The sequence below is a fragment of the Bombina bombina genome, chromosome 3 (assembly GCF_027579735.1).
Source record: "Bombina bombina isolate aBomBom1 chromosome 3, aBomBom1.pri, whole genome shotgun sequence".
NCBI classification, from domain to species: Eukaryota; Metazoa; Chordata; class Amphibia; order Anura; family Bombinatoridae; genus Bombina; species Bombina bombina.
This window is the reverse complement of record NC_069501.1, coordinates 1,037,795,151-1,037,810,698: the sequence shown is the minus strand read 5'-3', so window position 1 is coordinate 1,037,810,698 and position 15,548 is coordinate 1,037,795,151. Positions and strand designations below refer to the sequence as shown.

At 38.9% G+C, this 15,548-nt stretch overlaps 1 protein-coding gene across 3 annotated transcripts in view; it reads left to right on the top strand.

Annotated features, from left to right (window-relative positions):
- TMEM106C (transmembrane protein 106C) overlaps positions 1–12,945 on the top strand; it is a 373,766-nt gene extending 360,821 nt beyond the window's left edge. For all 3 annotated transcript variants that reach the window (XM_053708252.1, XM_053708251.1, XM_053708249.1), the window contains one exon: positions 9,380–12,945. In XM_053708252.1, coding sequence (XP_053564227.1) covers positions 9,380–9,491 — 112 coding nt within the window. In that variant the 3' untranslated portion in view covers positions 9,492–12,945. The remainder of the gene's footprint in view (positions 1–9,379) is intronic.
- The last annotated feature ends 2,603 nt before the right edge of the window (positions 12,946–15,548 follow it).

Sequence of the window (15,548 nt, the reverse complement as noted above, 5' to 3'; positions counted from 1 at the left end):
CTTAAGAATGTGGCCCAAGATGATTCTCAGACTGAAGGTAACGAGGGTAGCCCGTCTGCCTCTCCCCAAGTGTCACAACCAGTTACGCCCGCGCAAGCGACGCCTAGTACCTCTAGTGCATCTAACCCTTTTACATTACAAGACTTAGCGGCAGTCATGGATAATTCTCTTACAGCCTTCTTATCTAAACTGCCCGTGTTACCTGCAAAGCGTGATAGCTCCGTTTTAAGAACAGATTATGATCATTCTGACGCTTTGGTAGCCGTATCCGATATACCCTCACAACGCTCTGAAGTGGGAGCGAGGGATTTGATGTCTGAGGGAGAAGTCTCTGATTCAGGAAGGGTTCCTCCCCAGACAGATTCAGATACATTGGCTTTTAAATTTAAACTAGAACACCTCCGTGTTTTACTTAGGGAGGTATTAGCTACTCTGGATGACTGTGACCCTTTGGTGAGCCCAGAGAAATTGTGTTAAATGGACAAGTACCTAGAGGTCCCTGTTTACACGGATGCGTTTCCGGTCCCTAAGAGGATTGCGGATATCGTTACTAGGGAGTGGGATAGGCCAGGTGTCCCTTTTGTCCCCCCTCCTGTTCCCCATATCTGACCCCATGCGGGACTTGTGGCAGACGGTCCCTAAGGTGGAGGGGGCTGTTTCTACACTAGCTAAACGCACAACCATACCAATTGAAGACAGTTGGGCTTTTAAAGACCCTATGGATAAAAAATTAGAGGGTTTACTTAAGAAAATTTTTGTTCAACAAGGTTTTCTTCTCCAACCTATTGCCTGCTTTATTCCTGTAACTACTGCAGCTGCTTTCTGGTTTGAGGCGCTGGAAGACTCGCTCCAGACGGAGACCTCACATGAGGAAATTATGGATAGAATTAAGGCTCTAAAGCTAGCTAATTATTTTATCACTGACGCCGCTTTCCAAATAGCTAAGTTAGCGGCGAAAAATTTAGGTTTCGCCATTTTGGTGCGCAGGGCGCTATGGCTAAAGTCCTGGTCGGCCGATGTGTCGTCTAAATCCAAGCTTTTGAACATTCCTTTCAAAGGGAAGACCCTATTCGGGCCTGAATTGGAAGAGATTATATCAGATATCACCGGGGGAAAAGGCCATGTTCTCCCTCAGGACAAAGCCTTTAAAACAAAGAACAAAGCTAATTTTCGTTCCTTTCGCAATTTCAGGAACGGCCCCGCTTCATCCTCTCCGGCTGCAAAGCAAGAGGGTAACGCTTCACAGCCCAAGGCAAACTGGAAACCTTACCAGGGCTGGAATAAGGGTAAACAGGCCAAAAAGCCTGCAGCTGCCACCAAGACAGCATGAAGGGGTAGCCCCTGATCCGGGACCGGATCTAGTAGGGTGCAGACTCTCTCTCTTCGCTCAGGCCTGGGCAAGAGATGTACACGATCCTTGGGCATTAGAGATTGTAGCCCAGGGATACCTTCTAGAATTCAAGGACTCTCCTCCAAGGGGAAGGTTCCACATTTCTCGTCTGTCTACAGATCAGACAAAGAAAGAGGCGTTTTTACGCTGTGTAGAAGATCTGCATACAATAGGAGTGATCCACCCAGTTCCAATTGCAGAACAAGGACTGGGGTTTTACTCAAACCTGTTTGCGGTTCCCAAAAAAAGAAGGAACTTTCAGACCAATCCTTGATCTCAAAATTCTAAACAAATTCTTCAGAGTCCCATCATTCAAGATGGAGACCATTCGGACAATCTTACCAATGATCCAGGAGGGTCAATATATGACTACCGTGGATCTAAAGGATGCGTATCTGCACATTCCTATCCACAAAGATCATCACCAGTTTCTCAGGTTCGCCTTTCTGGACAAGCATTTTCAGTTTGTGGCTCTTCCTTTCGGGTTGGCCACTGCTCCCAGAATTTTCACAAAGGTGCTAGGGTCCCTCCTGGCGGTTCTAAGACCGCGGGGCATAGCAGTGGCGCCTTACCTAGACGACATCTTAATTCAGGCGTCAACTTTCCAAAGAACCAAGTCTCACACGGAGATTGTATTGGCCTTTCTGAGGTCTCACGGGTGGAAGGTGAACATCAAAAAGAGTTCTCTCTCCCCCCTCACAAGAGTTCCATTCCTAGGAACCCTGATAGACTCTGTAGAAATGAAAATATTTCTGATGGAGGTCAGAAAGCTAAAACTCTTGCCGAGCTCTTTATTCCATTCCTCGGCCATCTGTGGCTCAGTGCAGGGAGACAATCGGACTAATGGTTGCGGCAATGGACATAGTCCCTTTTGCTCGGATACACCTCAGACCACTGCAACTATGCATGCTCAAATAGTGGAATGGGGATTATGCAGATTTGTCTCCTCAAATTCAGTTGGACCAGGAGACCAGAGATTCTCTTTTCTGGTGGTTGTCTCAGGATTACCTGTCTCAAGGAATATGTTCCCGCAGGCCAGAGTGGATCATTGTAACGACCGACGCCAGTCTGTTAGGCTGGGGTGCGGTCTGGGACTCCCTGAAAGCTCAGGGCTTATGGTCTCGGGAAGAAACTCTTCTCCCGATAAACATTCTGGAACTGAGGGCGATATTCAACGCTCTTCAGGCATGGCCTCAACTAGCGGCGTCCAAATTCATCAGATTTCAGTCGGACAACATCACGACTGTAGCTTACGTCAATCATCAGATGGGAACAAAGAGTTCCCTAGCGATGACGGAAGTAACGAAAATAATCAGGTGGGCGGAGGATCACTCCTGCCATCTCTCAGCAATTCACATCCCAGGAGTAGACAACTGGGAGGCGGATTTTCTAAGTCTTCAGACTTTTCACCCGGGGGAGTGGGAACTCCACCCGGAGGTATTTGCCCAGCTGACTCAGCTATGGGGCACCCCAGAGTTGGATCTGATGGCGTCCCGTCAGAACACCAAACTTCCTCGCTACGGGTCCAGGTCCCGGGATCCCAAGGCGGTATTGATAGATGCTCTAGCAGCGCCTTGGTCCTTCAATCTGCCTTATATTTTTCCACCGTTTCCTCTCCTCCCGCGTCTGGTTGCCAGAATCAAGCAGGAGAAGGCTTTGGTGATTCTGATAGCGCCTGCGTGGCCACGCAGGACTTGGTATGCAGACCTAGTGGACATGTCATCTGTCCCACCATGGACACTGCCAATGAGGCAGGATCTTCTAATACAGGGTCCGTTCAAGCATCCAAATTTAGTTTCTCTACGTCTGACTGCTTGGAGATTGAACGCTTAATTCTATCAAAGCGTGGGTTCTCTGAGTCAGTTATAGATACTCTGATTCAGGCTAGAAAGCCTGTCACCAGGAAAATCTACCATAAGATATGGTGGAAATATCTTTGTTGGTGTGAATCCAAGGGTTACTCATGGAGTAAGATTAGGATTCCCAGGATATTGTCCTTTCTCCAAGAAGGACTGGAGAAAGGATTGTCAGCTAGTTCCTTAAAAGGACAAATATCTGCTTTGTCTATCCTGTTACACAAGCGTCTGGCAGAGGTACCAAACGTTCAAGCGTTTGCTCAGGCTTTAGTCAGAATCAAGCCTGTCAATAAACCTGTGGCTCCGCCATGGAGTTTGAATCTAGTTCTTTCAGTTCTTCAAGGGGTTCCGTTTGAACCTTTACATTCCATAGACATTAAGTTATCTTGGAAAGTTTTGTTTTTGATAGCTATCTCTTCTGCTCGAAGAGTTTCAGAATTATCTGCTTACAGTGTGATTCACCTTACCTGGTGTTCCACGCAGATAAGGTAGTTTTGCGTACCAAGCCTGGTTTTCTTCCTAAAGTTGTTTCTAACAAGAATATTAACCAGCAAATAGTTGTTCCTTCTCTGTGTCCTAATCCATCTTCGAAGAAGGAACGTCTATTACACAATCTTGATGTAGTTCGTGCTTTAAAGTTCTATTTACAAGAAACTAAGGATTTCAGACAAACCTCTTCCTTGTTTGTTATCTATTCTGGTAAGAGGAGAGGTCAGAAAGCGACTGCTACCTCTCTTTCCTTTTGGCTGAAAAGCATCATCCGTTTGGCTTATGAGACTGCTGGCCAGCAGCCTCCTGAAACAATTACTGCTCATTCTACCAGAGCAGTGGCTTCCACATGGGCTTTCAAAAATGAGGCTTCTGTTGAACAGATTTGTAAGGCAGCGACTTGGTCTTCACTGCATACTTTTGCCAAATGTTACAAATTCAATACTTTTGCTTCTTCGGAGGCTATTTTGGGGAGAAAGGTTTTGCAAGCAGTGGTGCCTTCCTTTTAAGGTACCTGTCTTGTTCCCTCCCTTCATCCGTGTCCTAAAGCTTTGGTATTGGTATCCCACAAGTAAAGGATGAATCCGTGGACTGGATACACCTTGCAAGAGAAAACAGAATTTATGCTTACCTGATAAATTACTTTCTCTTGCGGTGTATCCAGTCCACGGCCCGCCCTGGTATTTAAGTCAGGTAAAAAAAAATTTGTTTAAACTACAGTCACCACTGCACCCTATAGTTTCTCCTTTTTCTTCCTAACCTTTGGTCGAATGACTGGGGGTGGAGCTAGAGGGGGAGCTATATGGACAGCTTTGCTGTGTGCTCTCTTTGCTACTTCCCGTAGGGAATGAGAATATCCCACAAGTAAAGGATGAATCCGTGGACTGGATACACCGCAAGAGAAAGTAATTTATCAGGTAAGCATAAATTCTGTTTTTAGACCAAAATGTTTCTGCGACCAAAATTTTGGTGCATCCCTACTTAAAACAATTATAAATATCAATATACTGTATTATTCTTCATTTAGTTCTATGTAATATAATCATATTTAACAGGTTTTTTTTACCAATTATCCAAATAAAGTATAATCCTAGAAAACTCAATATATGCAGAACAGTAAGTGAAGTAATAAACTTAAACAGCAGCTCTAGGCTAACATCAAATTTGAAATATGCTACACAATAATTTTACCGAAACTAACAGGCAAAAAAACTGAAAACCGAAATTGCCAAAAATGCAATTTTCGGCCGAAACTTTCTGCGGCCGAAATTTCGGTGTATCCCTAGTTTTAAGTATAGCACTTTTGTTTTTGTTATGACTCAGTGGTTACCATGACAACTGCTATTTGGCGGTTTTTTGGTCTAATTGGGGGGTGGGGTTACCATTGGTTTGCTATAAATGTATTTCACTTTGTAACACGTGTCTGAGGAAGGGGATATATTATCCCTGAAACGTTACTACACGGTCACAGTAAATATTTTTGCTTTTGAAAAATCCAGTGAGTGCAAGTTTTTTGTTCATTTATACTACACTTCACTAGCATCCTGGTAGTTGGATTTAAGTGAGAGTGCACTCCTTTGCTGTTCTACTATATATATATATATTTATTTATGTGTTAATATGTGTAGCCATTGGAGCCTATTGAAGTGTGCTCTCCTGAGGTCGCGTTCGCATGGCACCTAACATATCATACCAGCACACATTTGTGTGCACTGGTATTACTAAGTGGAGTGCAAATATCGCTTTTGCGGAAGCGATAATTTCTGCTCCACTTATAATTTAGCCCTAAATTTGCAAAGTTATGCCCATGTGTGCTTGAACTGTGTGTAACATAAAATGTACATTTGCAGACTTTCCAAGTTCAGGGATGTTCAAACATCAAGCTTTTCTTATTCATTTGGTATATCCCCTCTGGGTGGGGGGAGGGGGGGTATGTTTGAGTTCATAAGAAACTCTTAAAGGGACAGTCAACACCAGAATTTTTGTTGTTTAAAAAGATAGATAATCCCTTTATTACCCATACCCCAGTTTTGCAAAACCAACACAGTTATATTAATACACTTTTTACTTCTGTGACTAACTTGTATCTAAGCATCTTCTGACCGCCCCTAATCACATGACTTTTAGTTATTATCTATTGACTTGCATTTTAGCCAATTAGTGCGGTGTCTGCCACTAGCCACGGGCGTGATCACAATGCTATCTATATGGCCTACATGAGCTTGTCCTCCCCTGCTGTGAAAAGTAAATAAAATAGAGGCGGTCTTCAAGGGCTTATAAATTATCATATGTGCCTTCCTAGGTTTGCTTTCAACTAGAATACCAAGAGAACAAAGCAAAATGGTTGATAAAAGCAAATTGGAAAGTTGTTTAAAATTACATGCCCTATTTAAAAAATGAAAGTTTTTTTTGGACTTGACTGTCCCTTTAAGCAAGATGGAATGTGTGTTTTTCAGTATCAATCTCTTTGTCATTTCAACAGACGTCTAGGTCTTTCCCGTTGCACACCTTTTTTTTCGGAAGAATTTGAATATGTTCATAGGTCTTACCTTGTTAGAGCCAGATTGGATTCTACTGTAAATAAGCATTAATTAGTCCACATCGTTGCTGTGTGTAGAATCTTTTTTTTTACCCAGGGTATTCGGAATAAAAAAACACTCAGGTCCTATTTCTAATACTTTCTACTTCTTCTACTACTGATTTACTACAAGAATTCTGTCTGGTGAAAAGTGAAGGCTCTGACAGTTAGTAGAACTAGAATTTGCATCCAAGTACTCAGGTGGTATTTAAAGCAGTATTCAAATAAACTGATTCCAACAGCACAATGTGAGTTTACTTGTCTTTATTGGAACATAAAGATCATAACCAATATTGTAACGTTTTGATCTGTCAACCCTTACTCAATACCAGCTTTGGTATTAGTTTACAGAAGTCACCACCTTATGAAAGAAAACAATTTATGCTTACCTGGTAAATTAAATTTTTTCATGGCAGTGAGAGTCTACAAACCCGCCAATTTTTATTTTAACTTTTTTTTTTCTTGGTGGAAGCTCTAGTTTTCTTCTCTTTTTCAGTGTTTTTTCCTTTCATAACTTTATATTCCTCCTTTCTTGGCAATACCAGAGAGGTGAGAGGGATTAAGTGCTCTTAGAGGTTTTAAATTCAGGAGTTGAATTCCAGAGTAATGGCTTGCGGACTCTCACTACCATGAAATAAATTAATTTATTAGAAAAGTATAAATTTTGTTTTTTTCTATTATTCTCTCATAATAGGTTGCTCACTGTGTATACAGTGAGAGAAAAAATAGTTGTGTAACTACAGAGATAAGCTAATGAGATGCTCTCCCTGCAAGCTTTGCCAATTTTATTAGTTTGTGATTTCAATTATCAGATTATTTCATATACAAAATTATACCTAAAAGTGCAATTTCCCATTAATTCAAAACTAATTTCACAGTACATTGTCCCTTTAACCCTTTGGCTGCTAAGCCATTTCCCACCTGGGTGCTAATATTTTTTTTTATTATTATTATTTTTGCAATTTTTGAAAACTTTTTTTTTAACTTTTTTTATTTTTTTTACAGACCCCCAAGACTTACACTGTTGGAAAGGTTAGGCGATTACCTTTCCAACAATGGGTCTTCGGGGTCTGTAGCTGCTTAGATGCCTGAGATACAGGATTCTAAGCAGCATGCCCCCTCCTCCTATACTTAACATTGATAAGTATAAATAAAGTTGCTCGGTGATGTCATCACGTAATTGCGCGTGACGTCACCGCGCATCACGTGAAGCCCCGGCGATGACTGTCACTCTACAGGCATGATCGCCGGGGTAGGAGCAGCAAGGAGCCCCCAGGTGGGAGAGTGCCCATGACGGCTCTGAGCCATCATTAGCACCAGAGTGAGAAACTCTGTGACGGCTCAGAGCCGTCATTAGCACTGAAAGGGTTAAAGGGACACTGATCCCAACATTTTTTTCTTTCATGATTCTGATAGAGCATGCAATTTTAAGCAACTTTCTAATTTACTCCTATTATAACATTTTCTTCATTCTCTTCGTATCTTTATTTGAAAAGTAAGAATGTAAGTTTAGATGCCGGACCATTTTTGGTGAACAACCTGGGTTGTTCTTGCTGATTGTTAGATACATTCAACCACCAATAAACAAGTTCTGTCCAGAGTTCAGAACCAAAAAAATTGCTTAGATGCCTTATTTTTCAAATAAAGATAGCAAGAGAATGAAGACAGTTTGATAATAGGAGTAAATTAGAAAGTTGCTTAAAATTGCAAGCTCTATCTGAATCATGAAAGAAAAAAATTGGGTTCAGTGTCCCTTTAAGTACATCTAAAAATTGCATTAGTGTGTTTTGCTATGCATAAGAGCAGTGTTTTTTGTAAAAGATCTTGAAAAAGTGTGCAAATAAAACCTAAGAGGCCAGTTTTGTTGTTTCTATAGTACTGTATGAGCAGTCACAATGACTTTACCAGAGGTTTTCACTTTGGTAAATATTTCCAACATTGATATTACCACTCAAGTAAAAGGTTTATATAAGTAATATGAGCGTGAATTTTCACTTTGCACTCATCAAGATACGTGTCTTACCTGTAAAAATATCAAGACCTTGCAATCACATTTGCACTTCTCAGGGTAATGACTGTGCTCCACTTGTAGTCTAGGACACAATCCATGATGGCTCTCAAGTCTTTTGTATTAAAAAGGCAATTTGTTAATGTCAGATGTAGCTCTTCTCCCTAACACTGGTGCTAGTACAAGCAATAATCTTATGCCTGTCTCTTCTGTGTATTTGTATTAGCCGTACATACCATGTTTATGGCTTGTTTATTCTGACACCGGGGAAAAAATGCTGAATTAGATATTAAATAAAATCTACATAACATTGTAGTGTTTATACAGTATATGTTAGACAAATTAAAGGGACATCAAATCTAAAGTGTGTCCTTTTCATGATTCAGGTAGAGCATACAGTTTTAAACTACTTTCCAAAATAATTATATTACCAAATGTGCTTCCTTTTTATGATATCCTTTGTGGAAGAAGCTTCAATGCATTACTGGGAGCTAGCTGAACACATCTGGTGAGCCATTAATGAGAGGCATATATGTGCAGCCACCAATCAGCAGCTAGCTCCCAGTAATGCATTGCTGCCCCTGAGCCTACTTAGGTATGCTTTTCAACATAGAATACCAATAGGGCAAAGCAGATTTGATAAGATAAATAAATTGCAAAGTTGTTTGGAATGACATGTTCTGTTGGAATCATAAAAGAATAATTTTCACTTTACTTCTATTTAATGTTATGCGTGCGTTAGGCTAAATAGTTGCCAACATACAATTATGTCCCTTTAAATTAGTACTGAGATCAAATATCAATACAATCATTTGTTTTATTGTCATAGGTATAACTCTAACAGCATTTTATTAATTATGTAAACTGAGGTAACATTATTGTGTTGCTTAAAGGGACAGTGCACTCACATGAAGGCCAAGGTTGACTGCATAAATTATGAGTAAAATAAGAAATGATTGCATTGCCATTAAATATACAAATATACAAATGCAAACCAGCTGTATTATTGTTTTCGGATATACACATTTGTATACTAATGTCATCTTTTTTATCTTTAGAACCTCTGTAAAATTTTCCTACATTGGACATGTTTCTCAGAGTTCCCTGGAGACCTATCAGTATATTGATTGTGGAGCAAATTCAACAATAGTTGTGGATCATTCTCTATAATTCAGTTCACAGAAGAGCATTAAGATCATCTGTTCTGCACTGTGATTTGTCTCTGCAACGAAAATGTTAAAGCATTACCACTGCTGACACCAAGAGTGCATGTTTACATTGGAATCCTAAGTCAAGGTTGTGAAACTGTATCTTATGTATATACTATTTTTGTTTACTCACAAAATAATGAGGTGAACTAAAATAATACACAGTCACGTTTAATAAATTATTTTAAGCAGATAGCTTATTTAAGCAGATTAGTTTTTGTTCCGACGTTTCTCAACTCCAGTCATCCTATAGCGAAAATAGAATAATAAATGAATCATCTGTTATTTTGATTAACACAAGGTGGGAAACTTTAAGATGGGATTCATTATGAATTCCTAAACACTGGAATTTAAAAAGGCATTTAAAGGCTATTTATTACACTTCACAAATATGTAACCGTGTATTTGAAAGCACTTTTTTGAAATTTTTAGCACAAGTTTTCCTACCGTGTAAAAAATGACACAAGATGAAATATAACAGTGTTATGTACATATAATTTACAACTTCCTCTTGGCAGGTATATCCAGTCTAAAACTAGTATTTGTTTCCTTATATACATATATTTAGCTAAATAAGCTGGGACGTTATTGATTTACAATCTGATAACATACATGTATTGCTGTGTGGGTATTTGCCATATTAGAACAAGTCAGTCATTGAGTCTTTATCCATAGTCATTGTTATGGGAATTCCACAACTCTGGAAACATTAACCAGTTTGCAGTGGTTTTGGTAATGTAATAAATATATTTTAAGGTCTAGTGGGTTTGAGCAGAGTTTGTATTGCTCTAAAATGAAAGAGGGTGTCATCATCTACAGCATCTTTCAGCTTTTAATTAGTAGAAAACAAGAAAATTAGGTAACAGACAATTTCTTACTAATTGTTAAAGGGACATGAAAGTGATACATAAACTGTAATGCATAATTAATATTGCAAAAAAGTTTAAGCAATATTAAAATATTTTTCCTTCTTTAGTGTTGCTGAAAATTGGAACTTAAATGGTCATTATAATAAAAAAAAAAGTTGTATCAACCCTAGACTACTGTGCGTTTAACCCCTGCAAAAAAAGGAAATGCCACTCAGGACGCAAGAGGCACTGCTGGTCCCATGCCGAAATTGCCGCTGATCCAAACGGCAGTGCTAGTTGTACGACTCAGTTGTGGAAGTAGTGCTGCTGATTGGATCTGCATTTTTTTCTGCTTTAAAGTTTGTAATTTGATTCTTATTTTTGTTTTCCCATATCTAGCAGTTGGCTGTTAAAATGTATTTATCTACCCTATACCCAGTTTTTGGTTTTGGTAGGTTTAGAGACAAAAAAAAAATGTTGAGACTAACAACCTAATAATTTAAAATTGCATTTTTTAGCAAAAATAAAGTACGTTAAAATATATATTATTTTTTTTTCATCGGAAGTCACGCATTAAACGTAATTGTTTTCATGTCACTTTAGTGTTAATTTATGCTATTGCTTAAAAACCCTACTAACAAAACTATTTGGAAATAAAATAATTTATGTTGTCATGATAATTAGACACTAATTAAATAAAGCTTCTATATACATTTTGAACAATTAACAGTAATGCTTTAAAAAAATAATTTTATTACAAGACAGGAGGTTCGTATTTTAATTGAACCCTTTACTTACTGATCTCACAAACATCAAAGAACAATGAAACAGAAAACAATGAGTAAAACATGACCAGTAACCTCCCAGTTTCTTTACTTCTCTCAGAAATTACACATCTGTGTATCTTGCTCTTTATGTACATGTTTTCTTTTTCTGCTTCAATTATACTCATTGTAAATGTATTACTTTTTGATTGTGTATCAAAATGTCAAAGGGTGAACCCCACCCTTTGACATTTCATTGGTTTACTCTGTTTCAAGTCATATATTTCTTTTATTTTCTATAAATTTCCCCTCAGTGTAGTAATTTCTCTTCCTAAGAGTGACCAAGAACTGGAACTAGCTTGCATCGATAACAAGTCTCTCACATGCATGTGCAGACAACTGCCATCTTGTTTTTAATTACACTTTGACCCACTTTGTACACCTGCACTTTAGTAGTTGTGTGACTTTGGCACCCACTCCAGTTCCTACCTGCTCTCCATCCTATAATTTGAAAGATTGTGATTTTTTGTTTGTTGTAATTCCAACGTTGCCTTGGTATACTGGATTTGTCCACTACTTAGCCATTTTCTAAGTAAATATTTATCTTACTCTGTGTACCTACAGTGCTATTCTCTGCAGTTGATTTGTTTTATATCTGCAAATTGTGCACTAAGTTGGCAGTTATCACCATTGTGGAGAGGTATCCTATTTTCTGTTACATTGGAATTAACAGTGACATTACAGGAAAGAATATGGAGCCTGCTATCTCACAGTACTTACTACATATGGCATTTTCTAGTAGCTCCTACCAAGCACTTTTCACAGTAGCTGACTGATCAGGATCACTTGGCATGATTTACTTTTGTCTAATTATAACAGCAGTGGTCCAGTCATAGGAGAACCTTGAGGGCCTAGATCTAAAAAAAAAAAAATAGAGGAAGGCACTAGCAAAAAAAGTTGTTTATGGGGTGTTGAACAAATCACTGAGATTACTGTAAGACCAGAATGGTAAGCTCTGGATGTTCATCCAATGTGAATCAGAACTAGGAACCAATGTATTTTGGGTAAGATATTTGGGATTGTAAATTGATTGTTCATACAGAGAAGTAGGGTCAAAGGGCATTTCTGCAGTCTCACTGTGAGTTACAATCATTTATGTATGAAGCTCATCCCTCTATATTGAAGAATTCTCTACTGTGGCTGGTGTTAGCATGGATGTTAAAATGTGCAAGACCAATTTTGATAAGGTATCTGCTAACCTCAAAGTTTAATAACAGCAAGGTCCAAATTTGACAACAACTAGCATAAGGGCCTGGACTGGTCACTTCATGAGGCTCAGAGTAATTTATTGTATGTCAAATCCTAAGCAGACAAAGCTGGTGTTTCCTAAAAGCATTTGGGAAGGGCCCAGCATACAATATTCACCTCCTGTCTTTAATAAAATCATGATTATTTAGACACAAACACTTTTATAATCTACTATGTGCAAAAAAATAAATAAATAACAGAATAACTCAAAGCACTTATAATAAAACAGATATGACACAATCAGTGTCATGAGCACAGAGATCTCACAAAGAGAGTGATTTTGGTTTAAAGTTCATAGAAAGGTTTTGCATAAAAGTTTATTATTTTGACTTGGGAAATGGTGCAAAAAAAGGTCACAACTGTCACTGGATACAGCACAATTGATTTTGCTTGTCATTTTTTTGTTAATTAACAAAAGCTTTTTATTGTAAAATAGCATTAAATATTTCCAATTGTGAGAATCTTAATTTTTCATAAAATAAAAAGTTCACAAATCTCTGTGTTTACTTTTCTTTATTTTCTTTCCAGTATGCTAGTGGTGGATTTGGTGTACAGTTTTCATGTTTTATTGTTCATATATATATATGATGCAGGAAGGCACTCTCCAGTCTTACATTTAGTGTGAATTTTATGTATGTTTCAGTGTTTAACCCCCATCATCAGATACAATCACATACACAAAAACAATGCGAACATAGTGCTTATATAGAATCGACTCACCCCACCATGTACATTGTGAAAGCCATTCCCGGGTCTGCTTTCGGCTTCGTCCCAGTTGCAGACTGACATCATTACAAGATGCCATCCGTTACCTGGTAATCAGCTGTAGCATCTATCTCTAAACAAATTCAAATTAAATATGTCATCACAATTACACTTCAGTATATAATATTCTCATCTATTATGAGCTTTTTTAAATAATCTATTCTGGTTTGCCTAATCTCACTAAATCACTTGTAAATATACATTTCTTTCTAATGACACGGTGAGTCCACGGATCATCTTAATTACTGTTGGGAATATCACTCCTGACCAGCAGGAGGAGGCAAAGAGCAGCACAGCAAAAGCTGTTAAATACCACTCCCCCTACCCACAATCCCCAGTCATTCTCTTTGCTTGTATCAGTTGCAAGGAGGGGTATAGATAGGTGGCTGATTCTTCAATCAAGAGTTTGTTATTTTTTAAGCAGAGCAAGTTTGCTCTGGTTTTCTTTGGGGTTTAGCCGTAGTCCATGTCAGTCTCTTCCGTAGAGCAAGTGGTCGCTTTTAAGCATTTGGGAACTTGTGGGGTATAATCCCCACTGGGCCTCCCAAGTAATTTCATGCTGCCTTTGGTTAAAAGTTTGAGTAAGTTTACTCAGCCTTTTCTTTTTTTTTCCACAGGTCCATGTTTACTGTTGTTCCTGAATGTTGCAGCTCTGTTGCATAGCTCCTCAGTTGTGGTTCAGCGTTCTCTCTGGTGCGGCTGTATGAGGGTCCGGATCATTTTCTGACTTTGTTTCCGGCAGCAAGGAGGTCAGGTAGGCATCTCAGCAGAGCTTGCTGAGGTGTGGAGGTTGCCTGTTGTTTTTTTGTGGGGCTGTTGCTCTGTTTATATTTAAGTTTCTGTCTGAATTTTAGGGACTATAACGTTTGTGTCTCTTTTTGCATTCATTTTGTGAAAAATTGTTGCTGAAAAATTTATTGTGCAGTTTATTTTAGGATTGACTAGTTTAAAAAAAAGTCTGTTTAAAATTTAAAGGGACAGTAACTTTTTTTGTTTCATTAAAATTCTGATTTCAACTTAGAATTTTTTATTGATTAAGTTTTTTTTTCCTTTGGAATAAGATGGACCAAGAGGCAGGATATGGCTACCCATTTATCCTCAGCAGTATCTGAGGCTTTGTCTGCTTTTCCTATATTACAGGGGAAGCGCAAGAGGAAGTATAAGGTTTCTGATTCTGTTGCAATTGTGTCTAGTGTTTCTTTCCATAAGTCTAAGGAGGAAGATACTTCAGTAGCATCTATGGGTGAGATCTCGGATTCTGATAGTGTAAATCCTTCTTCTGAACCTGAGGTTGTTTCCTTTAGGTTTAAGCTGGAGCACCTCCATTTGTTACTCAAGGAGGTTTTAGCTACCTTGGATGATTCTGAGACGTTAGTCATGGTTATTCCTAAGAAATCTAGTAAACGTAATACGTTTTTTGATGTCCCTTCCTCTGAAGTTTTTCCTATACCTGATCATGTTTCAGATATTATTGCATGAGAATGGGAGAAGCCTGGGATTCCTTTTTCCCCTTCTCCAATTTTTAGGAAGATGTTTCCTATTGCTGATTCTATTAAGGAATCTTGGCAGATGGTTCCTAATGTGGAGGGAGCAGTTTTCCACTCTGACCAACAGGACCACTATTCCTATTGAGGACAGCTGTTCCTTTAAAGATCCTATGGATAAGAAGCTTTGCTTAAAAAGATTTATGTTCACCAGGAGGGGTATCAATGGCAACCGGCTGCATGTATTGCTACGGTTACTAGTGCAGCAGCATATTGGTTTGATGCATTGCTTGATTCTATTCAGCAAGATACTCCTCTTGAAGAAATTAAAGATAGAACCAAAGCATTGAAGTTGGCTAATTCCTTTATTGCAGATGCTTCTCTACAGGTCATCAAGTTGGGAGCTAAAATGTATGGTTTTGCCATTTTAGCTTGCAGAGTTTATGGTTAAAATCCTGGTCTGCAGATGTGTCCTCTAAGTTTAAGCTTTTGTCTATTCCTTACAAGGGTAAGACCTTGTTTGGGCCAGGTTTGGCTGAGATTTTTTCTGATATTACGGGAGGGAAGGGGCATTCTCTTCATCAGGATAAAAGAAAAAAACAGAAGGGTCGGCAGAGTAATTTTCGTTCCTTTCGTAACTTCTCTGGTAAATCTTCCTCTTCTTCTTGGAAGTCAAATCAGCCTTGAAATAAGGGGAAGCAGTCCAGGAAGCCTATTGCTGATCAAAATCAGCATGAAGGGTCTGCCCCCAATCTGGGAATGGATCATGTCGTGGGCAGACTCTCTTTCTTCACTCAAGCTTGGGTAGAAATGTTCAGGATCCCTGGGTGGTAGATATCGTGTCCCAGGG